General features: G+C 38.3%; 2 protein-coding genes across 4 annotated transcripts; one reads left to right on the top strand and one right to left on the bottom strand.

The window, feature by feature from the left end:
• Window positions 1-203: 203 nt before the first annotated feature.
• Window positions 204-7,263, top strand: LOC132204741 (UDP-glucose:glycoprotein glucosyltransferase). Of its 3 annotated transcripts, XM_059633472.1 has the most exons (24): window positions 204-399; window positions 486-708; window positions 765-991; window positions 1,054-1,254; window positions 1,312-1,407; window positions 1,459-1,544; window positions 1,604-1,799; window positions 1,849-2,062; window positions 2,118-2,590; window positions 2,643-2,825; window positions 2,885-3,066; window positions 3,122-3,374; window positions 3,430-3,639; window positions 3,700-3,976; window positions 4,022-4,133; window positions 4,189-4,584; window positions 4,635-4,859; window positions 4,919-5,083; window positions 5,479-5,662; window positions 5,714-5,896; window positions 5,947-6,050; window positions 6,107-6,395; window positions 6,458-6,655; window positions 7,109-7,263. In XM_059633472.1, exons 1-23 carry the CDS (start codon window positions 379-381, stop codon window positions 6,638-6,640), a joined length of 4,683 nt encoding a protein of 1,560 aa, XP_059489455.1. In that variant the 5' UTR covers window positions 204-378; the 3' UTR covers window positions 6,641-6,655; window positions 7,109-7,263. The 3 variants fall into 3 exon arrangements, with proteins under 3 accessions (XP_059489455.1, XP_059489463.1, XP_059489446.1); XM_059633480.1 differs by lacking the exon at window positions 7,109-7,263 and having other exon boundaries at window positions 5,488-5,662; window positions 6,458-6,708; XM_059633463.1 differs by lacking the exon at window positions 7,109-7,263 and having other exon boundaries at window positions 6,458-6,708.
• Window positions 6,525-14,075, bottom strand: LOC132204754 (protein Wnt-11b-2-like). The gene is made up of 5 exons (XM_059633495.1): window positions 13,648-14,075; window positions 12,335-12,606; window positions 11,356-11,696; window positions 10,725-11,050; window positions 6,525-7,255 (listed from the first exon to the last, which is right to left on the bottom strand). The coding sequence occupies exons 1-5, from the start codon at window positions 13,731-13,733 to the stop codon at window positions 7,072-7,074; spliced, it is 1,209 nt and encodes a 402-aa protein (XP_059489478.1). The 5' UTR covers window positions 13,734-14,075; the 3' UTR covers window positions 6,525-7,071.
• Window positions 14,076-14,422: the final 347 nt, after the last annotated feature.

Below are 14,422 nucleotides of genomic sequence, written 5' to 3'. Positions count from 1 at the left end.
AATAATGAAATTTCGCAAACATTTGTGAGTGTTTCTATTTGCAAGTAACAGAAAATATATTTAAGTAATTTATTTTAATAATTTCATCTCTTTCAAAGTCTGTATTTCACAGGATTGAAATGGTTTAAATCGATTTTCAGCACTAATGGGGTTTCACCTACATGTCTCCCTGTGATTGGTCGACAAAAATTATCTGTCGTCAATTGTTCTGCATGTTTTGTATTTGGACGTCAAGAGTTTGTGTGGCATTTTTTCCGTGAAAACTGATCAAACCATAAAACTCTTGAGCTTTTTACGCTGACAGAGATGAAGTCTATTTTGCTACTCATTAAATAGAGCGTATTTTGGTGTGGCCTCTGTGTAAATTCGATTAGAAACATGCATCTAAAAGTCAGCCAGGTAGGTGCCGGTGATTCGTGTGATGATAAAATTCCAGTGACGTTTTAGTTTTTGATAAATTTTAACTGTGTCTTAATTTTCCACAGATTTGCCTTGCATTCCTTGCCATTTGTTCATTTTCGCCGAACACGCAAGGCGCCAAGTCGAGCAACAAGAAGTCCAAGTCGGTGACAACGCAAATTGAGGCAAAATGGACATCAACTCCGTTTTTGCTCGAAACGGCCGAATATTTGGCAGAGGAGTCACCGGAGCTGATGTGGAAATTTGTCGATTTAATTAACGACATCGACCCAAAATCAATTCCACAATGTAGGCTTGCTGAAGAAAATTTTTCTAATTTCTAATTATTTTATTATTATTTTTAGTGACCGATAAAGAATGGTATGGGATAGTCCTGGGCCAAGTGAGGAAAATTGCTAGTCCGGCGCAAGAGTCGATGCTCAAACTAGCTCTCTCGATGAGGGTATATTCTCCACGTATCGAGATGTACTCGCAAATAGCCCATGAACGCGGCCTTGATGAAAGCAACTGCGTGGCCGCTGTTGATCTCCACGGCACTCTTTTGTGCAATCCTGCAGAAATTCTACCAAAAGTAATGTTGAAAAAAATTATCAATATTTCCATAGTTGATGATTTCAATTAATTTTGTTTTAGCTAAATACTGTTCTAGAGGGTGAAAATACAATTTTATACAAATTAGACCATCACTACCAAAAGTCGAGTGCTCCGTCTCGGGCGACAGCGGTGCTTTATGCGGAGCTTGGAACTGAGGAATTCCAAAAGTTCCACAAAGTAATGAAAGAGGCTGCCAGCCAGCATAACATCGATTATGTTTTGCGCCATTACATTGTGCCGGTAGGATGGATTTGAGAATATTCTTGATTATAAATTGATTATTTGCTTTAAAATTAGAGCAAAAGGAGAAATGCTGGCAAACTCCTTTTGTCAGGTTATGGTGTGGAGCTGCAGATTAAAAGCACTGAGTACAAAGTGCAGGACGACTCACAAGTAAATATTGTTTTTATTTTAATATTTTTAATTATAAAATTTTCATAACAGGTAAAGGACGACGATGATGGTGCTGGAGGTGGTGCTGATCAGGAGGAGGAAGATGAAGTTGAAGGCTTCAATTTTGGACGGCTTAAGTATATATTAATCTTGAGCCCCTTAACAATTGTATTTAATTTTTCAAATTTTTCTAAAGGACCATGTATCCTGACAAAGTTTCAAGCCTTTCGAAGCTGCGTCAACACTTGATTGATACCAACAGTGAACTGGCACCTCTGAAGGCCTGGCAACTGCAGGAGCTCAGTCTGCAGGCTGCTGAGAGAGTCATGAGCTCTCCCCTTGATGAGGCACTCAAGACCTTCACCCACATTGCTCACAACTTCCCTCTTCAAGTAAAAATTTTAATTTTTTATCGAATTAAATTCAACTATAAAATTATAGGCACGCTCTTTGATCAGGACGGCCGTTTCTCAAGACTTAAAAAAGGAAATCAAGAAAAACCAAGAAGCCTTTTTATCTTCACTCAGTCTTCAGCCAGCTGACTCTGCCTTATTTTTAAATGGTCTATTCTTTGATGTTGACACTATCGATGCTGGGGCTTTGTTGGAAGCTGCCAGGTCCGAGCTGAGAACCATGGAAGGCCTTTTCGGTGTTGGTCAGTGAAATTAATTCATATTTTTAATTGATTCTTAATTGAAAATAAATTTCAGGTGTCAAGCAACACCAAATGGGTTCACTTTTGGCCCTTGATTTTTCCTCTTCTTCCTCTTCAAATGTAAACAGCGGTGCTTCCGGAGGTGCAACAGAATATGCCTTGGACATTCGAGACTCTGCTGTCCAGTGGATAAATGACATTGAAAACGATAAGCAGTACAAAAGGTGGTCTTCCTCTCTGATGGAACTTTTGCGACCCACCTTTCCTGGCATGCTGAGGTCCGTCCGTAAGAACATTTACAACCTGGTGCTCGTGATTGACCCTGTGAGTGTTGAGGCCCGACCTTTACTCAAACTGGCCGAGTCCTTCCTGATTCATCAAGCGCCTCTTCGAGTTGGACTGGTTTTAGCCGTCAACGCAACAAAGGATGAAACTGGCAAAACTAACGCTGGTATTGCACTTCTTGAAGCGTACAACTACGCCACAGAAAATAGCAATGCCCAGCAGGGAGTCAGTCTAATTACAGATGTAATTTATTAATATTTTAATTTGTTATAATTTTAACAAGAAAATTGTTCAGGTTTATGCGTCGGTTGGAGAGGAAGAGGGTGAAATCACAACTGACATTGTTGAGTCTGCCTTGGTTGCAAAATATCCACAAGTTGACATTGATCTGGTACTTGGACCTGATTCTCCGTACGACTTTGGCAGAATGCTTGCTAAGGAATTTGTAGGCAGGGCTGGATTCAGACACCTGCCTAAGGTATTTAATTGGTTGCTTACTTGAATAATGAAAAAAATTTAATATCTTTCATTCCAAAGGTGTTGTTAAATGGAATTCCTCTGCCTGAAGATTTTCTGAACGGAGACAGCTTTGAGGAAGCTGTCCTGACTGAAATTATGGCTCAAACTCCTTCAATACAGCGGGCTGTGTACAAAGGAGAATTGAGTGATAAGGACGACATTCTCGACTTCTTGATGAACAAACCCAACATCATGCCAAGGTTTGAGTTCAATTCAAATTCTTTGAAGACAATACTTACAAAAAGTCCTCCTTAGACTTAACGAGAGAATTTTGGACTCAAAAACAAAATATCTTGACATGAGTGGAAAGTCTGTGGAGAGCCTTGAAAATTGGCAAAGTAAGTTCCACTTGCTGAACCCTCAAGACAAAACTTCGAGAATCATCAGTGAGGTGAAGTACCTGACCTACAAGGACGCAGCGTCCACACACCCCCTGACCTTGTGGGTTGCTACTGACTTGGAGACTCCGGAGGGCAGAGAATTACTGTACCAGAGTTTGGAGAACTTGGTAATAGTAATAATCAACTGTTATAGATAAGAAAAAATTATACTCATTTTCTCAGGATTCGTCGTCTTACATACGGCTAGCATTTTTGCCTAACGTGAAAAGCACATCGGACCACCAATCAAAAATTTCTCGCATTGCTTTAGCTGCACTTACACTGCCTACCCAAAGTGCAAAGGCCCTTTTGAAGCACATCGTTACGGAAGAAACAGCACAGAAAATTTACAACAATGCAGACTTTAACTTCAATTCTCTTTCAGGAATTGAGGTTTTTAATTTTTTCTTAAAAATGAGAATGCCAAATTTAACAAATATTTTTAAATTCCAGCAAGTCGATCTGAGTGATTTCAAAACATTCCCAGCTTCCGAAGAAGCAACTACTTTATTGAAGGCCTACTCTGAGTTCTGCCAAACCGTTTTGATGATCCCTGCAGGTTCAAGAGCTGTTATTTCTAATGGAAGGATTCTTGGTCCACTTGAAGATGACGAAAAGTTCTTGGCTGATGATTTTGCTCTGCTGGACAAGTTTTCGATGACTGCTCACACTGACCGACTTCAGCAAGCAATCAAGAAGGCAGACGAAAATTCGTATGAGGCTGACCAAGGTAAAAAATTAACTTTTTAAGAACTCTTTGAAATTCTTCCTTCAGTCCCTAGAGGCCGTCAATCTAGTGATCTTTTGATGAGACTGGTAGCCATACTTGTATCCAGACCGTCAACCAAAAGTCGATTTGAAATACCGTTTGTTGGTGATCAATACAGGTGAATTGTTGAAAGCTAATTTTATTTCCTATCTAATAATAATTTTGGTTTATAGTGTGGTCAAATTACCTCCGAAGCACGCAGACCTACCAATATTTGACATTTCCGTCGTTGTGGATCCCGTTTCTAGAGGAGCCCAGAAAATTGGTCCAATTTTGATGGTGTTGCATGAAGCTGTCAACTGCCGAATCAACCTTTATCTAAATGCAGTGGAGAAGCACAGCGACATGCCATTGAAGAGTTTTTACCGGTATGTGTTGGAGCCTGAGCCACAGTTCACTGCTGATGGAAAATTGACTGCTGGGCCCACTGCTCGCTTCATCAACATGCCTCAGTCGGTTCTGCTCACACAGAATATGCATCCACCAGAGAACTGGCTTGTTGAGGCTGTACGAAGTCCTTATGACTTGGATAATATCAAACTTGAAGACGTCATGAGCGTCGTCCACAGGTAAATTTGAAAAAAGTGTCTTGAAGCAAGTATTTATTGATTTTGTTTAGCGAATTTGAGTTGTCCTCGTTACTATTAGAGGGCCATTGCTCTGAAGCTATGTCAGGGGCACCACCTAGAGGTCTTCAGGTGACCTTGGGAACAAAGCATGAACCAGTCGTTGTGGATACAATTGTGATGGCCAATTTAGGTTATTTCCAACTCAAAGCCAACCCTGGGTCTTGGCTGCTGCGTCTTCGACAAGGCAGATCAGCTGATATTTTTGACATTGTTAGGTTTGTTAAGGAATACAATTTTAGATAACAAAGTTTTCTTAATTTTATGAAATCTGCAGTGTCGATGGTTCTGATAACCCACCAGAATCTGAAGAACATCACATTTTGATTTCGTCCTTCAGGAGCAACGTCTTGAAGCTGAAGGTTGCTAAAAAGCCAGATAAAATTGGTGTTGATCTCTTGGCTGATGACGAAGCTCCAGGCATTTGGAACTCCATCACCAGGTATTATATTATTTAATCAAATTTTTCCATCTTACTCTTCTCTCTTAACAAAAGGATCCGTTCAGATTATAAAAAAGTTAGAAGGCAACAGGAGCGTCAGTTAGAACAATATTTTTGGTACAATCCAATTGGTTATCTGACAAGACTACTCTGGAGGTGAAAAAAGCAGGCTTTTAATTTCCCCAATGTATTTCAGGAAGCCTGTTATATCATAGCCAGAGCTAGCAAAGCCCCCTTTGCTCCTAAACCCATAGTATTTGATTCATTCTCTGTATGCTTGATTTGAAAACTTAAAAACAGCTGTAGAAATAAATTATAGCTTTTATACTATTTAAACTCCTACTCTTGAATCTGTTTATCTATCGTAGCTTATGTTTGCTCTCTTTAAATTTTAGCACTTTTAGCAAAACCTCTTCTGGAGATGAATCAAAAGAGGAGGAGCGTTTAAACATCTTTTCTCTTGCATCGGGCCACTTGTACGAGCGCTTCCTGCGCATCATGATGCTGAGCGTCATCAAACACACAAAGACGCCGGTCAAATTCTGGTTCCTCAAAAATTATCTCTCTCCCACTTTCAAAGTAAGTTTTATCCGTCTCGATTTTCTTCTGTTAATACAATTTTAATTATAGGACTTTTTGCCTCACATGGCCAAAGAATATGGCTTCGAATATGGCCTTGTTGAGTACAAATGGCCCCGCTGGCTCCACCAGCAGACTGAGAAACAGAGGATGATTTGGGGCTACAAAATTCTCTTCCTGGATGTGCTGTTTCCTCTTGATGTCAAGAAAATTATCTTCGTTGACGCAGATCAGGTTTGTTTTCTACTCTAAAGATTATAGTTTGTTTAACTTAAAAATTTCAGGTTGTAAGAACAGACCTGAAGGAGCTGCGTGATTTTGACTTGGGAGGCGCTCCTTATGGCTACACACCTTTCTGTGATAGCAGAAAAGAGATGGACGGTTTCCGGTGAGTACCAATTAAGAAAATTTGAAGAAATAAAAATCATTTTATCGTCCATTCAGGTTTTGGAAATCTGGTTACTGGCGCAACCATCTGCAAGGAAGGAGATATCACATCAGTGCGCTTTACGTCGTTGACCTGAAGAAATTTAGAAGAATCGCTGCTGGCGATAGGCTCAGGGGTCAATACCAGGCACTGAGCCAGGACCCGAATAGTCTTTCCAATCTCGACCAGGACTTGCCCAACAACATGGTTCACCAAGTGCTGATCAAATCATTACCACAGGAGTGGTTGTGGTGTGAAACCTGGTGTGACGACGATTCAAAGAAAAAAGCAAAAACCATTGATTTGGTAAAAACCACATTTAAATATTGGCTTAATTGTTTTCACTGAAATCCTATGTATTTGATTAGTGCAACAATCCTCTAACCAAGGAGGCAAAACTCACCGCTGCCATGCGAATTCTGCCAGAGTGGAAGGGCTACGACGAGGAAATCAAACAGGTTCAGGAACGGGTGAATTCTGAACATCACCACCAACAGCAACAACAATTGAAAGAAGACTCTCAGAAAAGCTTTCCTCACTCCGAATTGTGACAAACTCATCGCTTTGTAAGTTACTTTATTTAATAAAATGTTCTTGTGTTTAAATTTTTGAAAGTGAACATGACTGGTCATTTTGCAAAAACAGAGACCTTACATACATGGTTAACATAATAACGTACAAAAACAAAACTCTTGAAAGGCACAGTTATGGAATTTTTTGTTCAGTTTTATCAATTTTCATACAACAAATGAAGTCGGTAAGACAAGATTTTGGTTGAAGTTCCTTGGCTTAAATATACAATTCTCATTTGACTATTCCAATAGACCAATACGAAAAAAAGTTATTTAGAGTTTAAAATTATAATTAAATACAAAAGAACAAATGTAGAGAAATAAAATATGAAATTAAAGTACTGCAATGGAAAAATCAGTCGAGGAAGATACTCAATTAAAATAAATGCACAAATTTTGGTTGGAAAATACTAAATGCACTGGCTGACAAAAACTGTCCTTTGGCAGGTTTTGCACTTGACGTAGCAGCACCAGTGATATTTGCAATGACACCTCTCGAGAATCTCCTCCCTCCGGGTGACAAAGCCGCGCCCGCAACACATGCTCGAACAAGCGTCAAACTGATGCTTGGCCTCCTCGCTCGAATTGCAGGCCCTGAAAAAAATAATTGGCATATATTAATATTAAAAATTCAGGAATGGCGTTTTCCGCGTTTTAATTAAAATAGCTCTTGATCTGAAAGACAAAAAATAATTATATGTTCCATCTCATTAGGGCGGTGTTACGCACGCTGCCAGTTTATATTCGTCTCTTTTCTCTTTATGGTTTACGATATAAAAACAACGAGAAACGTCTCTCGAGCTCTCTCCCTGTCATTCTTGCATCAATGTCTCTCGCTGAAATTCCGCGAAACGACCTTTTTTGCCGTGCACTGACAAAAATGCGAGCTGCTACATATTTACATGGTCAAGCACTGCTGCTGCTGCGTGTTGTTAGCAAACATATTTTAGGCACGGCGAAAAACAGGTATATGGTATGGTCCCTGCAGCCAGTGTCGACTGGACAGGTCGGTTTATAGTCAGTCAGTGTTTCTCTCATTATTGTGCTCTGCGTTCGAAAAACGTTACAGTACGCAAAACTCGGAGTGACAGGAATCCGTCACTCCGCCAATTCCCTCTCCCTTTGTGTTGTCACAATCGCGCTGGATCGCGATTTTTCTCAGTTATCTGATCAAATTTTCGCGGTTGTTAAGTTCTGGTTGAATATTTAATCCGGAGTATGCAAAATAAACAAACTTTAAAGAGCAAAAGGAGCTCCTATATAGTTAGCTAAAAAGATATATATTCGCGCGTTGAAATCTCCAACTTTAAAACCTATCATTTTTACACAGCACACTAATATTTTGAAGGAAACCACATTTTTTTCACAAAAAAAGCTTGAAAGTAACTATTGAGAGATAATTGGCATTTTAAAATTATTACTAGAAATTGGGCAAATTTGGATTAGAAGACTGAAATAGACACACATTACACAAGTCAAGCATTTTAACTTTATTATTTTTTATTTAATTTTTTATATAGTTCTCTTTCTTTCATTTTGCAAATTATATTTGAACTTTGTGTACTATTCATCATAAACAAAATAAAGCAGACGCGTCAGAGAGAAAAGATTATCGTGAATCATCTCTTTTCTAGAAACGTTTACGTTGTATTACACTCTCAAAAGCCTTTTAATCGGATAACAGTGACATGCACGGCCAACAGGGTGAGAAAGGGCAAAGCAATAAAGAGCCTCTCTCGCTCCACAAAGGCATGCCCACCGTCATTAGCACCAGCCAATGAGGCGTGCTTAATTAACTTGAGAGCGTCTTATCTTGCTTTTATCTCTGCGTCCATCTGCCTGAAACAACAATCAATTCATCATGCACGCGTACATACAATATAAATACACCTCTCTCTTTCTCTCCCGCGCGCTTTCGAACCCATTCTACCCTATTACGTTTATGGAGAGAAATAATAGGTATACCAGAGTGAAATGCCGTAATTCTCGAGTAATAAACGCAGTTTAGAAAAAAATATAATAGCTGCGCGTGGGCGCTATACGCACATCAGATTACAAGTTTTATTAGAGCTCATCGAGATTACCTGGCTTTACCAATTAGGGAATATAGAAAATTCTTGTTTGGAATGATTTTTATATGTTATACCTTTAATGCAGCGATTGCAATAATACGTGCTGGAAAAACATCAAATTATTTATTTATTAATTACCCGATTCGATTGATTCTATTCCAGAAAATTAACATTGATTATTAACAGCATAAAAAAAACTCAAAAAATTATTGTTAAGAAATCTAATGAAGAACATAATAATATGAGAATACTGGTGAAAAATAAATTTTTAAGAATATTTTTTTTTTTTTTAGGAAATTAGTTACTACGGCACTGTTTTTTTTTCTTTAGAGTAAATTTGGTGTGAATTAAAATGCAAAGACTTCTTTTCACCATTCCCACATAATTATGATGTAAAAATTTGAAACGGAGTTTCTCCGCTTGTTCCATTCATAAATTATTCAAAGCTTAATAGTGGTTGCACACTTTCTTAATTATTAGAGAGGAAAAATTTGATTAAAAAAATTGAGGAAAATGCAGTTAAATTATTATTGGAATAAAAGAAAATGGGCTTTGGCCTCATTAAAAAATTGCTTTTTATTCAAAACTAAATTATTAATTTATTATTCTTGGTGGTAATAACAATTTATAAATATTGCCACAATTTTCAGATCTATCCACCGTCTTTACCTTTTCTATAATTTAATTATTTGCAGTGGAAGAGAAAACCAATTTTGTGTCTCACTTCTGCTTTTATTAAAATTTAATTTTTGAATGCAAGTTTAAACTGGTGTGATTTTATTTAGTGAGAGATTTTTATGTTTGGGAGATATTTTGCTTGCAACCCAAAGTATGAGAGGAAAAATGCAATGGAATTGAGTGAGAGGTGGTCTCACTCAGGTGTGATCAGAGATTGAGCGGCGGCGCGCCGTCGGATCACAGGGCCGCCGCTGATGGCCGGTTGTTTTCTGGATGGCCGTCGGCTGTGTCTAACGCGCGCCGGCCGCACACACACCACAAACGTGTAATTATACAGCACAGCCCGAGTTATAGGCGTCTATTAACCAAGTTAAGAGAATCAAGAAGAGCCGACCGAAAAAATGTTCTTCCCGAACGCAAGCCAAGAAGGAAAGATTTGAAATATCCTTGAGAGAAGAGATGCGAGATGCAATTAGCAGCGCACAGAATCTCGTTTCTCATCATCAATTCCGCGCTCGCGACACGCATCGTGAATTTGTAATTGAAATTTTCCTCAAAAGTGTACACAGATTTGTCGGCGGCGGGCCGTTTACGAAACGCCAAACGGGACATGTTTAATTTTAATGATGATATGGACCATCACTGATTATGGTAATTTTCACAGCTACTTACTCCGCCAAGTTGAACGCGAATATTTTATGCATACCAATTTAGGAGTTTGTCTTTTTTTTTTAAATTTTTTCGTGCCAAACAGATTTTCACCAGTTTCAAATACATTTTTTTTTACGGATGCATCCTCATGGAAAATAAAATTCTGTAGGGTGTTGCTTAATTTTCCTTGTATTCAAGAGACCTATAAAAATTTTGACCCGAAAGGTGCAGCCTTCGTTTTGTGTCTTGAAAGAAGATAGGTTTTAGTGCCTCAACGCAAATAACAATTTACACATCGCATTAGCATGTGCGTACGAATCAAAATTAATTTTAATGTTTGTTCTCGTCTTAAAACTTTCAAAGCGCATTTAGTCCTGACAATGGAATTGTAGGAGAACACCAGCGGCTTTGTAAATCTATCTAAAAAAATGATATAGAACACGGAAAAGCACTATTTGAGCAACGGAAAGTTCAAATTATCAATTACCTAAATTCGTGAAAACTTGTAATAACTTTTAACTAATGATATTTATTATACAATTGACAGTTTGAAAAATAATAATAATTTAAGTGCAAGGCTTATAATTTTTATAATAATAATCTTTCATAAGTGAATTAGTTTGATTGAAGAAGATAAAATGATTTAAATTTTGGTAACTTGCCTTCCGCGAGTGCCAAGACTGCCGTACTTGCTGTCCCGATTGCAGTAGTCGGGCGACTTAACCGCGTAGAGCAGGTCCTCCTTGCCGAAAGGGGTGACCCTGCCACCCGCCGGCAGCTTGGCGATGGTCAGCAGGGTTGGTTGCAAGTGCCTGCGTCCTGCGATGCCGCGCTTCTGCATGGCCACCTCAGTGGCGGTCGCGTAACGACGCTTCAGCCGCTGCGCCACGTCGTGCACCTTTGTCAGGGCGCGCCAGCAGGTCTTGATGTTGCACGACCCGCTCACCCCATGACACTTGCATTGTTGCGTGACGCTCATTTCCAAAGCCTAAATAATCAGGATTTACCAGAGGTCAAAATTAAGACTTATTAAATTTTATATTTATCTCAGTTTTTTTTTTACAGATTTTATCAGTATATTTATGAATGCGCGCTCCATAATATTCAATGCAATTAATATAATGTGTTTAAAAATACACTTAAATTATCTTAAGTAAATAGATCATGCATCAAATTTAATATTTATTTTTTAAATTATTTTTAATTTTATGAATATTACATGCTTCAAAAATTTGTTAAACTTTCAAGTAAAATAACACTTTTAATAATTAAAAACTCTTTAAGTATACTTACCCTTCTCCCCGCTCTATTGTTGTGCAAGTTGACGAGGGCAAGAAGCGACTTCCTCTTGTTAACAACGTTGGCACCCTGTAAGTTGGCCAAACTCTGGAGCTCTTCATCCTCCTCGGTCCGCGCCCTTCCACGCTCCAACACGTCCAGAAATTTCTTGCTCACTGTCAGTCCGTAGGCCACGTTGTCTCCGCAGCCGCCCCACTTAAAATTACCGTCAGGAGGCGTCCTGGGGGTGGTCGCACACGGACAGTCGTAAAGGGCTCCGGTGGCGCACGCTTTGGACACGGTGTGCGCCACTGCGGCCGAAGTTAAAGCGTAGACAAACGCCTGTTCTCTTGTACCTGATGAATAGTTGACAACTAATTTTATTTCAATTAACAAATTATTTCAACTTCCAGTTAAATCCATTATTTGTTAATGAAAAATTTTAAGATTTAATTGATTTCAAAACGTAAAATATAAAATTTAATATAATCCCAAAATGAATTTTCTAACATAATTTGCACGCTTTTCGTGGGATTTTGTAAGGTTTAATGTTTTGTAATCTGGTAAATTTTGCACCACAAAACAAGTTTTGATCAAATATGAGAGTGGTGCAAACATGATTTATGGCGATCATTAAGCAATTTTGCATTTTTCTTTTCCTCTTCCCATACATGCTAATTATAATTTTGAATAATTGGTCTTGATTTATAGGTGCGACTTCCTGCGGCGCTCTTGTACATCAACTAGCTCGCTCTATTAATGATTACTAATTATACACCTTTGGGTGCCACACATCATCATTTAAATTGAAAATTAGGCCAAAAAGAAAAAAAAATGAACCTAATCTCATTACGAAAAAAAAGAGAAAAGAGTAAAAAAATATTTAAAAAAAATCATTAAAAAATTTGGTTTTAGTGAAAATGTTTCCCCAATAAGTAAATTTTTTTTAATTTGCAAAATTCTGGATGGAAAAGAAAAAAATTCCGTTTCTGACCTGATGTGAGGTCTGGCGAGAGACGCGGCGCCTCCGTCAGGCTGGAGCAATTCCACCTCCGATCGTGGAAGGCCTGCTGGCAGGAGGCCAGGGCCGTTTGGGCCGCCTTGCTCAGCAGGGGTAGCAGTTCAGGGGCTTCCCTGCAGAAACGTTCTTGCCTCTTTGAGAGGCCGAAGTCGTCCTTGAGCGCTCGTCGCCAGTGGCCGCCGCCGCCGCTGAACGCTATGGGGCTTGAAACGTTCCAAACACTCGGTGAGACCCGATGCAACGCCCTGAAATGGGAAAAGGTAATTGCGGGGTAATAGTCGGGTGTGTGTAAATTATTATAGCTGCTCAACGCGGAGGACCCCCTTGATATTATTAAGTATTATAGTGGTATAGAGAAAAAGTTGTATACTGAATACTTCAACGCTTAAGTTTAATTGTAAAAGTATTTAATGAAAGTTTTTTTAACATAATCATAAAGTAGGTTATTGTTTTATGTTACTTATTGTTTTTTTTAATTATTATTTTTCATAAAAACTTTTATTTTAAAGTATATAATTGTTAAAAATTTTAAATTTAATTTTGTTTATAATTGTATGCTTGATTTTAATAATGGTAGAATCGGTTATTTTGCTGTTGCATTATGCATTGTATAAAATTGTTCTTTTTTATTCCTTACAATTAGTAAAAATTTATATATTAATTTAATACATGGTTGAGTTTTGTAAGTTGAAGTATTTGAGGTGAAAACAGTATTTTCCATGCTGAGTGAATTTCGTTAAATGTATTTAAAGTATGAGAATGATGAAGTATCTAAAAATTCACATTAAACTCCCAATTATTAATATGAAATATAATTTAATGTTGTAAAGCAAATAAGCAATATTGATGGCGATTGATGGAAACTCTTTGAAAAACAGCGTCATAAAATTAACACACTATAATTATTTCAAAATGGTGAAGCTTATAATAATATAATGAACTAATGAACAATTAATGAATTGCATCTATTAGTATAAATTTTATGCTTGTAATAAATTATAATTATTTGAGAACCACATTTTATATAAATTATGGTAAATCAATCATTTTTATTTTGTTTTTTGTCAAAACTAAAATCATCCGAGATGAAAAAGACCCTATAACGTGAGCCTCAGTTGACTTGGTTTTTTTTTTTCAATAATTGTATATTATTTTGCACAATAAATAAATATATACATAGAAATGAAAATCCATTTTTTCTAATTTCTTCATTGAAGATATTAAATAACAAGGAAATCTGTGTCGAAAATATCCATTGATGCAATTTAAAATTAAATTTTGCTTACATCCACCGAATGCCGACTGTGAGTTGAAGATGGTGGAGCACGAGGAGCGCGAGCAGACCGTTTGCAAGTGACGTGGAAAGGGCCATGGCCAAAATCAAAGCTGTCGGTCGGACGAAATCACATAATTCCTTTGGCGCAACCCTTTGTGCACACTCGACGACTATTTTATCATCGAAAGGCGCACGGCGCGCTATCCTCCGGCTCGCATAGAGCGTCTGTTTTATGGCACGCACGGATTAGATGATGAACTCACACAATAAAATAAATACAAAAAGGCCCGGCGTCAAATATCACACACGGCACACACTTTCCCACTCGAGAGGAAAAATCACGACAATTCACTTGTTATCTGTTTGAACACGCTAAATGATGTCTATTGCACTCTCGGATAACATCGCGAGAGAGATAAAAGGCCCCGACCGACCAACCGCGAGTGCCAGCTTTGACTGAACCAGGTCTCGCGGCCGCGGCCAGCCACAGGTCCCCCGCGCCTCGCCATCGGCCGGGGATGATTTTCCACCAGCCTGACTGCGCGCCTCCTATTTTACTTTTTTTACCGAGTTGAGATGAGTGTTTTTTCCCTTAGAGGTTTTTGCACCAACTGAAAATAATGTACCTTTTTAAGGATTTTTTTTCTCATTTCACGCATACCTTGTTGCGCTCATAGTTTATTAATTCAGGAGGTTGTTGCATGACGAGCACCCCACAATAGCCGCGTTTATAATTTTAGACTTGTGATCGAGAGAAACCATCCCGTGGCTAACAAGCCAGTAAT

Source organism: Neocloeon triangulifer, unplaced genomic scaffold (assembly GCF_031216515.1).
Source record: "Neocloeon triangulifer isolate White Clay Creek 2 clone unplaced genomic scaffold, ASM3121651v1 ptg000002l, whole genome shotgun sequence".
In the NCBI taxonomy this organism is placed as follows: Eukaryota; Metazoa; Arthropoda; class Insecta; order Ephemeroptera; family Baetidae; genus Neocloeon; species Neocloeon triangulifer.
Note: the sequence above shows the minus strand (reverse complement) of the source record. Positions and strands in the feature narration are given on the sequence as shown.

Coding starts and splice junctions, on each gene's coding strand:
- LOC132204741 (XM_059633472.1), top strand. CDS start 379: ATGCATCTAAAAGTCAGCCAG. Junction 709..764: donor CCCAAAATCAATTCCACAAT/GTAGGCTTGCTG, acceptor TATTATTTTTAG/TGACCGATAAAGAATGGTAT. Junction 4,860..4,918: donor GATATTTTTGACATTGTTAG/GTTTGTTAAGGA, acceptor TGAAATCTGCAG/TGTCGATGGTTCTGATAACC.
- LOC132204754 (XM_059633495.1), bottom strand. CDS start 13,733: ATGGCCCTTTCCACGTCACTTGCAAACGGTCTGCTCGCGCTCCTCGTG. Junction 11,697..12,334: donor CTCGCCAGACCTCACATCAG/GTCAGAAACGGA, acceptor ACTATTCATCAG/GTACAAGAGAACAGGCGTTT. Junction 11,051..11,355: donor ACAATAGAGCGGGGAGAAGG/GTAAGTATACTT, acceptor CTGATTATTTAG/GCTTTGGAAATGAGCGTCAC.